The sequence below is a fragment of the Ovis canadensis genome, chromosome 25, assembly GCF_042477335.2.
Source record: "Ovis canadensis isolate MfBH-ARS-UI-01 breed Bighorn chromosome 25, ARS-UI_OviCan_v2, whole genome shotgun sequence".
In the NCBI taxonomy this organism is placed as follows: Eukaryota; Metazoa; Chordata; class Mammalia; order Artiodactyla; family Bovidae; genus Ovis; species Ovis canadensis.
In genome coordinates, this window is record NC_091269.1 from 19,861,875 (window position 1) to 19,877,119 (window position 15,245).

Consider the following 15,245-nt stretch of genomic DNA (forward strand, 5'->3'; position numbering starts at 1 on the left):
TGTACTAGACATCAGCTGATTGAGAGAGAAAGACGATGGCCATCATCTCACAGAAATTTAAAGCTCAATAAAATATTTTTTAAAATCACTGTGTGTCCAGTTTTTTAAAGTCCCCATTTAACTGGACAGGAAATTACCAGAATGACCCATGGAAACTCAAGTGAACTTGACCCAAAGCTATCCTCCACATCACACTGCCTCAGCTGCGTCGTCTGGGAGGGAGAACAGAATTGACTGCAGACTGTCCATGCTGCTGATGCCAACTAAGCCCCGGCTTCTGCTCAGTTCTCAGAGAAGCTTCAGGATGAAGGTGCCCCTGACAGCTAGCCCCCCTAGTGGGTTTCTATATCAGGCAGGCGTTCTTTCACCAGCTCTGAAGCAGAGAAGACTGCTTGGCAGCGACAGAGCTCTTTACGTGCAAGATTTATTCTGTTTCTTTTTAAAGAAATTCTTCAAACAACCCCTCCTTTTTCTTGGCTCAGTGTGAAGACTTAGGATCTGAATTCATATACGTACATATAGCACTCTTAAACTCACAAGGTATGAGTTATTTCTCGGTTTTTACTTGTCATCCCTCTTTATCTTAGAAATAGGATATACCTCTTAAATTTCCTAATTGCCAATTCCTAGCAAAACTTGGTGCCTTATGACTGGAGAGGAATTTTAATAAAATGGTGTGAATGCTGTGTTCTGAAAAATGTGTCCAAAGCCCCTTGAGAATTCCAAATGCTCGTGGAAGACGAGGCTTCCTGCAGAGAGACAGAAAACGAGGGAATAGGACGTGATTGCATCAGCTGAGTTTACTATGATTTAAGCCTGAAAAATGCTCCCTTCTCTCCTTTTGATTTTTCACGTGGCTGCACCAGACAGAGTTCAGCAAATCTGCTCAGCTCAGCAAAGCACCCCCCTCAACTGTGTGGAGTGGGGTCTGATTGCAGAGTATTGGCTCCTATCCTGGGGTTCTTATTTCATTAGCTTTGCAGTTTTGGTTCTTGGGAATGACATTTGTTGATCATTTGTTTACAGTTGAACCTTGCAGATTCTTACTTCCTTAATCTAACAATCGACAAATTCTTAAAAGTGAAAAAAAAAAGAAAAAACACTCTAGCCTATCAATCTACTTGTCATTAAAGACTTGACATTAATTCCAGAATGCATTCTTTCTCCCAACAGTGACTGGTATGTCATTTTCTCATAGTTAATTAAAATCCAGTTATCCATATAACTAAGGTAAACAGAAGAAGCCCATTTTGTGATCTGACCTAATTGCTTTTTAATCATACTGCTTTTCTTGCTTATTTTCAAAATTTGCTCTCTGAAATAGTTTTCCCAGTCCTGAGGGAAAATATGTGTCAACCATTTTCCTTTAAGGCGCTGCTGAGCTCCAAATATATTAATCTTTCTCCTTTTCCTACTCATTTCTTATCATTAAGATGAATAGTTTCAATTCTGGGAGCAGATCACTTGCAGCTGTGGTCAATTACATTAAGAGCTAAAGAGTAAAACAAGTTCTTCAAAAAATACATGTTTGGCTGCGCTGGGGTCTTTGTTTGTTGTGGCATGAGAGCTCTTAGTTGTGGCATGTGGGATCTAGTGCCCTGACCCAGGGCTGAATCCAGACTCCCTGCGTTGAGAGCACTTAGCCAGTTAGCCACTGCACCACCAGGAAAGTCCCGAGAGTAGAACAAACTCTTGAAAATATGTTGGCCCAATGGAAAGTGTTCCACCTTCTCTGCTACCAGTGCAGGGATCCCAGATGGTGAGCACAGTGTGGAGGGACCACGTCCCTGGTGGCCGACTGACGGTCCCCACCCTACTGCAGGCAAGATCATCACTGTCTCCACGTCGGGCCAAGAGCTGCTTCCAGAGGCCAAAGAGGCTTTAGCTGTCTGTCCTCACCCCTTTTGCCACCAGACTAACTCCCTGAATGCCCTCATGCCACAGTTTGTTTGCAGCAGTCCTCAAGAACTATAAGCCTGCCCAGGGGTCTTGCTCTCACAGGATTCTCTGGAGCATCACCTCTCTGCTGGCATGTTTTTCAAGGTCATGGAGCTTTCGAGGGACTTGCAGTGTCCCTTATGTTGTACCTGCTGAGCCCGATCTCCTTTTGCTGGTCCTTTCTGTTGCCTAGTGGGTGATGGCTCAGCATCTTCAGCCCAGGGCTCTAGAGTCCTGTGTTCTGAAACAGCTTTTCTGGGCCCTCACAGCCTTGTGTCTGTCTGCAGGGTACAGACTGCCTGTTGCAGTCTGCCCACAATTTGTAGGGACTTTATTCAGCCTGGTTCTTTCAGTGCTGCTAGAAGTAGAAGGGGAGCTGATGGGCTCAAAGGCCCAACCACCCTTCCCTCTCCCACAGCAGCCTGCAGCAGTGGCCCCTGGGATGACAGTCTGACAAGGTGAGGGGCGTGTGTCTTGCGATCCAGGACCAGGGTAGAGCCAGATACCAAATACAGCTCGGCTGAGAATCCCAGCAACCCACATGCTTGCTGCAGGCAAAGTAGGAGGGAAGAAAAGAGCAGCATCACACAGTTGATTCCACCCCTCACAAGTAAGCACTGTGAACTGTGAAAAGCACATCTATATAGGTGTATCAGCATGTGCGACTAAATGGGGATTCACTGTTTCGAAACACTTTTTTTTTTTAACACGTTAGAAAGATGTTCTCAGTATGTTACATTTTGCTGAAATCTTTCATCTTTTAAATTGTTGCTCTGGTTGTGTTTCCTGTTTCCTGATGGCCCACTGTCACTGCGTCTCAGAATAGGCCAGTGCCTCCTGCAAACGGCAGGTTCACCCCGAGTGCTGTCCTGCAGGGCCGGCTGCCCACGCTGTCAGGGGGCTCGCTGGGGTTGGTCCCAGCTCGTGGTTCAGGTCGCTCCTTCTTTTCCTGCAGGTGTCAGCGGAAGCAGTGGCGGGTAGATCTGCCAGCCACCAGCGTGGTCATCACGTTTCACAATGAAGCCAGGTCAGCTTTGCTGAGGACAGTGGTCAGGTGAGGCCTGCAGCTGCCACCCGTTCCCACCCACTGAAGCGTAGAGGGGCATCCCCAGCAGGGATGCCGAACAAGGGCCAAGTGCCCAGCACAGCCAGGCAAGGGCTGTCTGGGGGAGCAGACAGGTCCCCTGACTGTGCAGCACAGGAGGGGCTGGGGGCTCCTCCATCCAGGACTGGGGCCAGGGGATGAGAGTTTCCCACCCGCATCACACCCCTGAAAGGCCTGCAACTGTATCTTTCTGCCTTTCCTCAGTGTCCTTAAGAAAAGCCCGCCCCACCTGATAAAAGAAATCATCTTGGTGGATGACTACAGCAATGACCGTAAGTAGAGACCAGTCCCCCACCCCCACCCCTCCTTCTGGCCCTTCTCCTGGGCACCAGCCTTTCTGGGCTGTGGGTGCTAAGGACAAGTTTCAAGAAAAGGCCTCAAGAAGTGGGAGCAGCAAAAAGAGGGCCTCTCTGATGCCCCAAGGGGCTCATCAGCCCATCGGTGATGGAGAATCACCATCCCTGCCCCCCCATGCCCTTTGTAAACTTGAGGTTCAAAAGCTTTGCTTCTTTTCTTTTCCCAGCTGAAGACGGGGCTCTCTTGGGGAAAATTGAGAAAGTACGTGTACTCCGAAACGATCGGCGAGAAGGTAAGACTTCTCTTAATTCAATACCAAAACAGTTGAATTCTGATTTTCCCTGAACCCAGTAATAGTGTGAAGAAACATTTCAGGTGCAGGAACAATTAACTGTCTCGTCTTTTGTCTGCCTCCCTCCAGCACAGCCTCTTGGGAGCCTCTCCCAGCAAACATAGGAAGGACATTAAAAGCTTACCTAATTGAAATTGTGCACTAGGGCTCGAGTTCAAATCACATTGTTATTTATTTATTTAGAAAACTGGCTTCTCTCTTTCACAACCTAGGAAATCTTATCAAGTCCCTTGAGTGCTAGAATTAAGAAGAAAAAGATTTAGTAATGAGAACTTTAATGACTCCATGCTTCAGGCATCTGATTAAATAACTGGGATTCAAGTTTGACAGCTTGCCCAAGGTGAACCATCCAAAAAGGGGAAAGAGCACTGTAATTACGTGCTTATTGCAAATGCCAGCCTTGAAACCTGCTGTCAGTCTTGTCTTTGCTGGAGCTGGGCTCATCGAGTCCACTTTATTGGCAGTTATAAGAGAGACTCCAGAGAGGAAAGCATTACTTTGAAGTGTCTGGAAAGGAAACTGAAATCACAGTGTAATTAACAGCCAGTGCATCCATGCTGGTAGAGAGCTAATGGCCGGATTCTTGGCTCTTCCAGGGTCCTGAGAATCTTTCTGTAGGGAAAACGGCAGAGCTTTAAACTATGGGCTGTTTTTGCTATTTGAGGATGAGTGTTGATCCTGGAGTGGTGGCTGTGCCCTTTGATCAGAGAACATTGTCTTTCATCTGGTCCCCTGTGTGCTCCAGCTGGAGTCAGTTTTTCTTAGCAAGAATCTAACCAGCCGATAAAGTGGGTGAGCCTGTTAGGGCAATATCATCAACATCATATTTTAACCAACAGAGATCTCCAATCCAGATGTTCAAGATGCATAAACAATGGGGTCAGCCTTGCCCCTAAGCCAACTGTTTGCTGGACTTATATCTGTCCCCCAAGCTTTGAGTAAACCAAAATCTTGCACTGTACTTGCCCCCAGAGAAGGTACATAATAACTTGTTGAATTCAAAACCAAAGTGTCCTCTGGCATGGGGCAAAAGATGAAGAGGAAAAAAAAGAAAAGAAATTATCTTTCATGTTGGCCGTTGTTACTGGCAAACCGCATGCCAGCCTTATCAGAGTGCCTGTAACCTGCTTAGAAATCAAAAGCAGTGTTTCTAAAAGAAGCTTGCCATTTGCTTCAAGTTAGGCAGTTCATGTGGAGGGGAACCCACCTTGTTTTGGGAAGGAATGAAGAGGAGCAGCTGTGGGAAGCCAGATTGTGATAGACCTATGTGGAGCACGTGAGGAATGAGGTCGTTGCGTCAGAAAATACACACCCAAGTGTGTGTGTGCCTGTGTGTGTGTGTCCCATATAGTTGAACATATGCAGAAGTGCCCATAGCAACGCTGCTAGACGACAGAGCAAGCCAGTTGCTTGAGGTCTTATAGTGAAGGAGCAACCTTGGGTCGTTTAGTGCTGGGAGTTAATTGTGCCAGTGTTCCTTACCTGGCTATTGATTATAATCACCTAGGGAACCTAAAAGACCATTCCTTGACGCTACCCACAATTGAATTAGAATTTTTAGATGTCTAGGGGTGGCGCCTGGACATCTGCATTTTGATAATACTGATGTACTTTGAAAGTTTGAAAACCTAGTTGCTGTTGTACAGATGGAAACATTAAAGGTGAAGGAAGTTAAGTTGCTTTTCCAAGACCATCCAGCTGTTGAGTGTCAGCAGTGGGGCCAAAACCTTGCTCATAAGCCAGGTTCTCAATTTGTCCCTGTGCTTCTTGTTCCTGCTGTCCTGCCTGATTAGTTGATTTTTTCCAGGTCATTGATATATATAATTGACATAAAATATTGTATTCATTTGAGGTATACAATATAGTGATTTGATATATGTATGTATTGTGAAGTGGTCACCACAGTAAGCTTGGTTAACACCCATCACCTCACACAGCTACAAGTTCTTTGTCTTGTGATGAGAACTTTCAGGATCTACCTCTCAAAGCAACTTTCAAGTAAACAATACAGTATTATTAGCTATGGTCGCCACGCTGCACATCGCATGCCCAGAACTTCTGTCTCATTAACTGGGAATGTGTGCTTTTTGTCCACGCTCACCCATCCCCCTCCCTCTAGCAACCATCAGTTGTTCTCTTTATCTTTGGGTTAGTTTTTTTAGATTTCCATATTAGTGAGCTCACTGAGTATTTGTCTTTTTCTCTGTTTGACTTATTCCATGTAGCATTATGCCCTCAAGATCCATCCATACTGTTGCTGCAAGGGGCAGTGCGTGTGTGTGTGTGTGTGACCTTTTCTTTATCCATTCGTCTGTCAGTGGACATTGAGTTTGCTTCAGTGCCTTGGCTATAGTAAATAATGCTGCAGCAAGCATGGGGATGCATGTAGTGATTCTTACTTCCTTGGAATTGCTGGCTCATACGGTAGTTCTACTTTTAATTTTTGAAGACTGTCCTTAGTGTTTTCCACAGTAAATACACATATCTACATGCCTACAAACAGTGCACAAGGGTTCCCTTCTCTCCATGTCCTTACCAGCAATTGATATCGCTTGAATTTTTGATACAGACAGTCTGTGAAGTGTGAGGTGTTTTGGTTTGAATCCGCTGATGATTATGATTATAATTATGATTATATATGATAAAATTATGATTATATGATATGAATATCATAAAATGTATATCATATAATTATATGATATGAGTTATGTGATTATATAATTATATATAAATTTTGATTATAATTATGTAATTATAATTATGGTTATAATCCCCTTTATGTTGAGCACCTTTTCATGTACCTGTTGTCCATTTATACGTCTTCATTGGAAAACTGTCTTTTCAATTCCTCTGGCCACTTTTAATCAGAGTATCTTGTTTTTGTTTTTGGTATTGAGTTGTGTGAGTTCTTTGTATATTTTGGACGCTAATCTCTTATCAGCTGTGTGATTTCCAGACACTTTTTCTCCTTCTATAGGTTGCCTTCTCCTTTTATGAGTAGTTTGTGTGTGTCTGTACGTGCTCTGGAGAAGCTTTTTAGTTTGATGTAATCCCATTGTTTATTTTTGCTTTTGCTGCCTTTGCTTTGGTGTCAAATTTAAAAAAAAGATCATTGCCACCACTTGATGGACATGAGTCTGAGTGAACTCCAGGAGTTGGCGATGGACAGGGAGGCCTGGCGTGCTGCAGTTCATGGGGTCGCAAAGAGTCGGACATGACTGAGCGACTGAACTGAACTGAATGTTAAGAAGCTTGCCTATATTTTCTTCTAGAAGTTTTATGGTTTCAAGCCTTAATTTTCAGACCTTTAATCCATTTTGAGTTGATTCTTGTGTATGATGTAAGATAGGGGTCCAGTTTCTTTCTTTTGCATGTGGCTGTCCAGTTTCCTGACACCATTTATTAAAGAGATTATCCTTTCTCCGTATGTGTTCTTAGTCCCTTTGTTGTAAATTAATAGCCGTATGTGTGTGTGTGTTTATTTCTGGGCTCTCCATTCTGTCTCATTGACCTGTATACTTATTTTTATGCCAAGGCCATCCTGTTTTGATTACTATAGCTTGGTAATGTAGTTTGAAGTAATTTTTGTTTATTTTAGTGTTCCATTTTCATATTTTTTGTAGCCTTTTAGCTATATACTTCTTATCCTGGTTGCTCTGAGTGTTACAACATACATTTTTAACTTGTAACAGTCTATTTAGAGTCAATTACAACTTTATGTAAAACCTTGCAACAATTAATTCCATTTCTATTCCTTGTCCTGAATATTGTTGTTATCATATATTTCCTTCATTTGTTGTTATGATATGGTTTAAACCCCAAAATAACAGTGTTAAAATGCTTGCTTTAAAATAATGTTATCTTATAAAGAAATTAGAATATATAAATGGACTGTAAAATTTATCCTTGCATTTTTTGATTCTAGTATCTTCATTTCTTTCCATAGATTCAGCTTTCTGTCTAATGTCATTTCCCTTCAGCCCAGAGAACCTTTAAAACTTCATTTTTCTTGTAGGAAATAAAATCTCTCACTTTCTCTTTGTCTGAAAAGCCTTTCTTTTTCCTTTGTTAGTGAAGAGTGTATTCTCTGAGTAGAATTCTGAGCTGACCATTCATCTGCCTTCCAGCCCTGTGAACATGCCGCCCCACTGTCTCTGGCCTCTGTCTCTCTGCTCACGTGTAGGTGTCTGAGCTGACCGTTCGTCAGCCTTCCAGCCCTGTGAACACGCTGCCCCACTGCCTCTGGCCTCTGTCTTTCTGCTTACGTGTAGGCGTCTGAGCTGACCGTTCGTCTGCTTTCCAGCCCTGTGAACACGCCACCCCACTGCCTCTGGCCTCTGCCTCTCTGCTCACGTGTAGGCGTCTGAGCTGACCGTTCGTCTGCTTTCCAGCCCTGTGAACACGCCGCCCCACTGCCTCTGGCCTCTGTCTCTCTGCTTACGTGTAGGCGTCTGAGCTGACCGTTAGTCTGCCTTCTAGCACTTGAACACGCCGCCCCACTACCTCTGGCCTCTGGCCTCTGTCTCTCTGCTTATGTGTAGGCATCCGTGTTGCTGATTCCTTGTCTGCTGCAGGGTATTTCTTCTCGCTGATTTCCAGACTGTCTCTTTATCTTTGGTTTTTAGCAGTTTGACTGTGACCTGGTTATATTTGATTTGCCTTTCATTTATCCTGCTGCAGATTTGCTGATCCCTTTGAATTTGTAAGTTGAAGTGTTCACTGAATTTGGGAAATCTTTGGCCTTCTGTTTCTTTACATATTGTTTCATGCCTCATTCTTGGCCTCTAAGTGCACCTGTGTGTTACACCACTTGATATTGTCCATAGGTTGCTTCATCTTTTTTTCCTCTTTCAGTATTATTCTCTGTATTCACCAGATAGGTCAGTTTTTATTGATCCATTTTCAAATTCACTGATACGGTTAATCTGCTATTCAGCCCAGTCAGTCAGTTTTTTATTTCAGACAATTGCAGTTTTCAGTTCAGGAATATCCATTTAATTCTTGTAGTTTTCATTTCTCTGCTGAGATTCCCCATGTTTGCTCATTCCAATCATTTCCTTGGAGTTCTTGGTTAGAGTTATTATAATAGCATCTTTAAAATCTCATCTGTTGATTTCAACATTTGAATCAGGATGTTTCTATTGATTTCTTTTCTCTTGAATATGGAATACATTTTTCTCTTCTCATGTCTGCTAATGTTTTAATTTTATGTTGGAAGTGTGAATGATATGTAGTAGAGACACTAGATTCTGTTACCTTTCTCTAGAGAAAGATCTTTGTTACATCTGGTTAATTAAATGACTAGCTTATGACCTTGAACCTGGGTAGGTTTGTCGTTATGCTTCATTCGGATGAGTATATCTTAGGTGAAACCCTTATTCCTGAGACATAGTCTGTGTTCCTAATGTGTCCCTGCTGGAGTTTCTGTAGAACTGAGGTGTTTACCAAACCCTTCTAACCTCGCAGAACTCGAGTGCCAAAGCTCGATTCCAGCAGAAATCTTCTGATTGTTTCTCTTCATGGACTCTTCAAGGTCTCCTCTGTGCCTGCAGGTCAGGAGTCAGCCAAGGATTTCAGGGATCACCAGATCCCTCCCAGGATCTCCTCCTTCTGTTTCAGCCGCTCTAGAAACCCCAGACTCTACCCTCTGATACTTAAGCCCCAAACAGCTCCATTGCAGTGGGTTGGAGAGTACCACTGGGGGGAAGTCCCATGTAAAGAGCGCTCTCACTCTGTGTGATTTTAATAATAAACTTGGCTACACTGGCCTTCACTCTGGCCCTCAGGCTTTCTCTAGTTACGGCTCGCAGGGCTTCTCTCTAGTCTCAGCACGTGCACTTCTCCTGCTGTGTACATGGACTTGGTTGTCCCCACTGTGTGGGATCTTTCCCCAGTCAAGGATCAAACCCAGATCTCCTGCATTGGAAGATGGATTCTTAACCATTAGACCACCAGGGAAATCCCTAATTTTCTTCATTTAGGGGTTGAATGCCCTCTAGTTTCTGCCTGCCCTTGGCTACTCGAGCCCTTTCCCAAATTGGATTTTCCATTTTGCTCAAGAGTTTATACTTGTTCTCTGGAACGTGGTTTCCCTATTACAAGCTACTTCATAATAGCAGACCCAGGAATTGTTTGCCCATTCTTCCTGCTCTAGCATGCGGGTCTTTAAGAATCATTGAAACCCGTTTAGACCACTGTCCTGCATAAAGAATGTGCAGCACTGTGCTGTCCTCACTGGTTGTGAACATTCTCATCGTCTCCGTGTGCAAAGCCCAGAATAAGCCAGTTATGACCACACCATATAGTGATGAATATACTATGTATGAGAAGACTTTGTGTGATAATAAAAGGTGTCTATTATTAGCAGATCACAAGTATATAATTTTTTAATGTGACCAAATAGTATAACTAATTTTGTGTAAAAGTCAAACAACTGGGCTTTATCATTTATGTTAATTTGGCTTGTGATAAGTCTTTGAAGACAAAGACATTGACAACACTATTATCATTAAATCACTGCCATTAAAATTGGCTCCCTTAGCACTTGAAGTGTCTGAGTGACGCATTCCTTACCCTAGTTAATTAGAAAACTCTGTTGTCGTGAAAGTAGTTTCAGAAGTTGCACATTTCAGTTGCTTGGTAAAGACTCCAATTATGCAAAAGCCTTCCTCAGAAGGCAGTTTTTCAAGTTGTTTCCTCAGTCACCCAGTGAGCTTTAAAAGAAAAGTCCTTACCTGGGTGACCTCAAGGCAGCATCGATCCCTCTGCAAATGCTGTGGTAAAGTCTGTGCCAGAGAGGGGGCTGCGTGAGGAGGCGCAGATGCTGGGCTCGCTCGGGTTCTCCCCTGACGCGCTTTTGCTGTCGCTCCACAGGCCTGATGAGGTCGCGAGTGCGGGGGGCCGACGCGGCGCAAGCCAAGGTCCTGACCTTCCTGGACAGCCACTGCGAGTGCAACGAGCGCTGGCTGGAGCCCCTCCTGGAGAGGGTGGCTGAGGTGAGGGTGCGGGCTGGGACAGGCCTCGGGGGCGGTTTTGTCCACTGGGGGAATCTGTCAACTGGGGAAAACCGCTTGGCAGGTACCGGGGAGGGTGAGCAGAGGCTGCTGAGAGTCTGGATCGTCTAAGACAGCCCTCCCCTTCGGAGGGTCTTCCTTTCCTGCCTGAAGCTTTGCACCGATTCTGAGCTCAAAGCAGGTAGAGCGCTGAGGACAGAGGCCGCAGGGCCCCCAGCCTGGCCTTGCCACCCTGAGACCCGGGCTGCGGCTGGTGGGCAGGGGCAGCCCCAGCCACACAGGGACGCATGAGGCCGTTAGGTGAGCGGGGACTGCTCACCTTTACCTCCTAGAAACGCTATCTCTAGTGTTACTGTTATGTTCAGCCTCTTGTGATATCTCTGTTGCCATCTGCTTGTTTTATTGACTTTCTTTTCTTCCTACCAAGAAAGAGGTTCTTTGGGACAGTAAAGCAAATGTAAAGAAAGTGCTAGAGAAATATTAAAGGAACAAGCCATTCTTTTTGTACCGTAGCCAGGAATGCAGATAAGCAGCAAATCATGAAACATGAAATAACTCAAATGATGTGTTGTAATCCTCACTACATAGTCTCATGCTAACGCTTGCTGAGATGCTGTCCGCCACTCTTAATTTCTTCTTTGGGGTTAATAAAAATTGACATTTGTTCTTGGCTGTTAGGGAAATAAAACAAAACCAAGAACAGTCCCAGGAGATAGTTGTTCTCCACCAGTGAACATGTGCGGGGCTACCCCACACCCCCTGGCACCTCCTCTGGGGCCGTGTGCTCTATGCCCCTGACCCCCAGCACAGCGCAGGGCTGCGGGTGCCAAGCCAGGGGGCAAACTCCAGGGCGAGGGGTGGCAGGTGTTGGGGGTGGGGATCTCCCTCTGGGCACTGACATTCAGGCCTCCCCCATGCAGGTCCTGGTTGGTCCTGACACCTGCTCTTGCCTCCCCTGCATTTCAGGACAGGACCCGTGTCGTGTCCCCCATCATTGATGTCATCAACATGGACAACTTTCAGTACGTGGGCGCGTCTGCGGACTTAAAAGGCGGTAGGTGCTGCTTGGGGCCCAGCCTGTGTGCAGCTCAGCGCTGCTCCATCTCAGGTCAGGGGCAGCGATAGCACCTGCATGCGGGCCTGCAGGTCCCCACCAGGAGCGCGCCTGTGCTCAAGCCACAGGGCTCATAAGGGGGCAGAAGCAGCCTGGGCTCCCTGAGACTGCCTCCACGGTTCCCATCCTTATCTGCTGGGCTTACATGGCTGCAGGGACGTGTGGCTTGGTGTACAGAGCCATCCCCGTGGGAGCCGGTGGACAGATGCCAGGCTGACGGGGTCTGTCCTCGACACCCCACCATCCCCTCATAGCCTCCATCTCAGGCTGGAAACCCATCCTCCTGGCTCTGCCCTGATTTCGGGGCCTCCAGGCCTGCACGGCCCATCCTTCCTATGGCCTAACTGTCAGCCCCCCCTTCCCCACTAGCCACCCATGTCCCGCCTCCTTCTGGGGACCCTTTTGTCTGAATGATGCCACTAGTTTCCCAAGGGCCCTTATGTCTTGAGTGTGACCCGTAAAACCCACCCTCCACAAAGCGCCATAGTGAGGTGTCTAATCTTGTCTTTGTTGTGCTCAGTCGAGTATGACTCTTCAAGACCCCATGGACTGCAGCCTTCTAGGCTCCTTTGTCAGTGGGATTACCCTCGCAAGAATACTGGAGTGGATTGCCATTTCTTCCTCCAAAGGATATTCCCGACCCAAGGCTCAAACCCATGTCTCCTGTGGCTCCTGCGTTGGCAGTCCTCACCATCCTGAAAATTATTGAAGGCCCTGAAGAGCTTCGTTCACATGGGCTGTACTGATGAGCATTTGCCGTGTTAGAAAGTAAGGCTGACGGTGAGAAAGGGAGTGATGCAGGCACATCTGTGCTGCCCATGTGCGCTGACGCCTCCTATCCTGAAGCTTCCGGAAAACTCCTTCCTGCACTTTGGAAAAATGAGATCGAAAGGGGCCTGTAAAGCCTTAATATAAATATGAGAGGAGTTTCAATATCACAGACCTCCAGAAAGGACCTGAGGACTCCAGGGGCTCCTGGACTCCACCTGGAGAGCTGCTGTTTTCATGAGGAGCTTCACAAAGCTGATGGGTACACAGGCCTCATGCTAGCTGACCCTGAGGAGCCAACCCTATTGTCCCTGTGACCCAGGACTGTGTGTCTATGGGGTGACCTGGGTCCCACAGGCTCTCCTGTGACCCAGGACTGTCTGTGGGGTGACCTGGGGCCTGCAGGCTCTCCTGTGACCCAGGACTGTCTGTGGGGGTGACCTCTGGCCCACAGGCTCTCCTGTGACCCAGGACTCTCTGTGGGGGTGACCTGGGGCCCACAGGCTCTCCTGTGACCCCCAGACTGTCTGTGGGGTGACCTGGGGCCCGCAGGCTCTTCTGTGACCCAGGACTGTCTGTGGGGTGACCTGGGGCCCGCAGGCTCTTCTGTGACCCAGGACTGTCTGTGGGGTGACCTGGGGCCTGCAGGCTCTCCTGTGACCCCAGGACTGTCTGTGGGGTGACCTGGGGCATGCCGGCTCCTGCACAGCCCAGTGGTAAATGCTTCAAGTTCTGAAACTCAGCTGGTTGGCAGCCTGTCCTCTCAGAACTCAGCTAAGAGCCAAGAACTCAGCAAAGCCTACTGTAGAGAGAGAAACCAGAGAGGCGTCAGAACCTTTGCCTTCCGTGTCTGCGATTTATTGACTCTCGATTCTTCTACACCTCAGACGAGTGAACTCTTCTAACGGCCCAGCACCCCAGTTCCTTTATGTAAGCTGAGAGGCTTCTTTTCCATCTCTAACGTTTTGAACTGATTAGAAGATGGACTATTCCAGACAGACACACAGCTGAGGGTCAACCGACAGTAAACAAAGGAGACAGTAAAACTGAGACATTGGAAGGAACCTCAGAAAGCGGAACACTGGGCCCCGCCGGGGTGCCCTGGGCCCTGGTGCCTCTTTCAAGCCGTGTTGTCAAGGGCAGGCCATGTCCCCTCTGCCCCTCAGCATCCCTGCCTGAGAAAAGGGGTGACGATAGAGCAGCCACTTGGGGTGGCTGGAGGAGGCCAGGGCCGTGATTGGGCGGCTCCCACCCAGTGCCTCAACTGGGGGCAGTGGTGCTGGGAGGAGGCGCTTAGGTTGTGAGGCAAGATTCCGGAGATGCTTAGTAAATGGTGAGCGTGCCTGGGGCTTTCCAGCTCCAGCCCTGGGCTGTCTCTGTCACCCTTGGTGTGACTGTCCAGCTTGTCTTACCCCTCAAGGACGTGCAGGAGCTGAGCTGTGACGGGCTCGCCTCCTGCAGCGCCTGCTTACAGTGGAGCAGGTGTGCATGGTGAGGTGACCTGCATGGGTGCTGCCCCAGGGCTGGGCCAGGTCCATTCCGAGAGGATTTGGTGAAATCCCACCTCATGTGGCTCCGCTGCAATCAGGAGAGACTGAAGGGACCAAGTTTGCGGCCCAGGAACCCGTACTCTCATCCCTCTCTGCCCTTTCTCTCCTCCCCTGGGACCTTGTTAGGGGGTGCCTGGCAGATTTTTTAATCCATCACTCTTCTTTCTCACCTCCTTACAGCCCTTGGATATTACCTCACAGACTCCACTTGGCTTATTGCACAGTTACACTTTTTGGTTTTAGGAAAAGCTGCCCCACAGTTTCTGTGTTGGATAAGCTTCATGGGGAAGGATTTCAGTGTGTACCCACCCCTCTGGTCTCCCTGCCCCACTCTGCCCCACAGTCTCTCCCTCTTCCCTCTGCGTTGTCTCTGTCTGCTTTTCCTTTGGTTTTCAGTGAATCCATCCAAATACCAGATGTCTTTAAGCGACCAGGGATGGAAGTACCAGCAGCAGGCAGCCCGTGCCTACAGCATCCTGTGTTTCTTTTCTCTTCTGTGACCCGCAGGTTTTGACTGGAACTTGGTGTTCAAATGGGATTACATGACCCCTGAGCAGAGACGGTCCCGGCAGGGGAACCCCGTCGCTCCCATAAAGTAAGTGCCAGGTGTCCTTCAGGTTCCCTTCTCTGAGGTCGCAGGTGAGACGTCAGGCTCCAGCCTCATGTTCCCTCGGGACCTAGTCACGCTCTTGTCTCCAGCCACACCCTCACTTGCCCTCATCTTCACTCAAGGGAGAGTCTCTGCCAACAGCTTGTAGAATAAAGTACTTTGAGATTTATTTTCTTGTACTTAAGTATATCAAATCTGCCAATTTCACATCCTTTTTGCTGATAATGTAGAGCATTTTCCACACAGGATGGGGTCTCAGGCTGCCCTCAGGGTCTGGGCAGAGAGGTGGGCAGCCAGGGTGAGCCCCACCGCTACCAGTCAGCCCCCCTTATTCACCGGATTCTGCCCTCCTCTGTGCAAACAGAGGAGGCACCTGTATCACTGCCAGCCTGGTGGGGTCCCCAGGCGTGGTGGGGATGCCTGTCCGGGAACACCTAGCTCAGGGGTCCCTGCGGACACTGTCAGTGTCCAGCAGCGTGGGGCCTGGACTTCTCACAG

The 15,245-nt window shown here is 47.5% G+C and overlaps 1 protein-coding gene across 1 annotated transcript in view; it reads left to right on the top strand.

The window, feature by feature from the left end:
• Nucleotides 1-15,245, top strand: part of GALNT2 (polypeptide N-acetylgalactosaminyltransferase 2) — a 181,586-nt gene that overhangs the window by 140,374 nt on the left and 25,967 nt on the right. The window contains exons 4-9 of the mRNA XM_069572589.1: nt 2,894-2,992; nt 3,248-3,315; nt 3,567-3,632; nt 10,566-10,687; nt 11,672-11,759; nt 14,645-14,732. Coding sequence (XP_069428690.1) covers nt 2,894-2,992; nt 3,248-3,315; nt 3,567-3,632; nt 10,566-10,687; nt 11,672-11,759; nt 14,645-14,732 — 531 coding nt within the window. The remainder of the gene's footprint in view (nt 1-2,893; nt 2,993-3,247; nt 3,316-3,566; nt 3,633-10,565; nt 10,688-11,671; nt 11,760-14,644; nt 14,733-15,245) is intronic.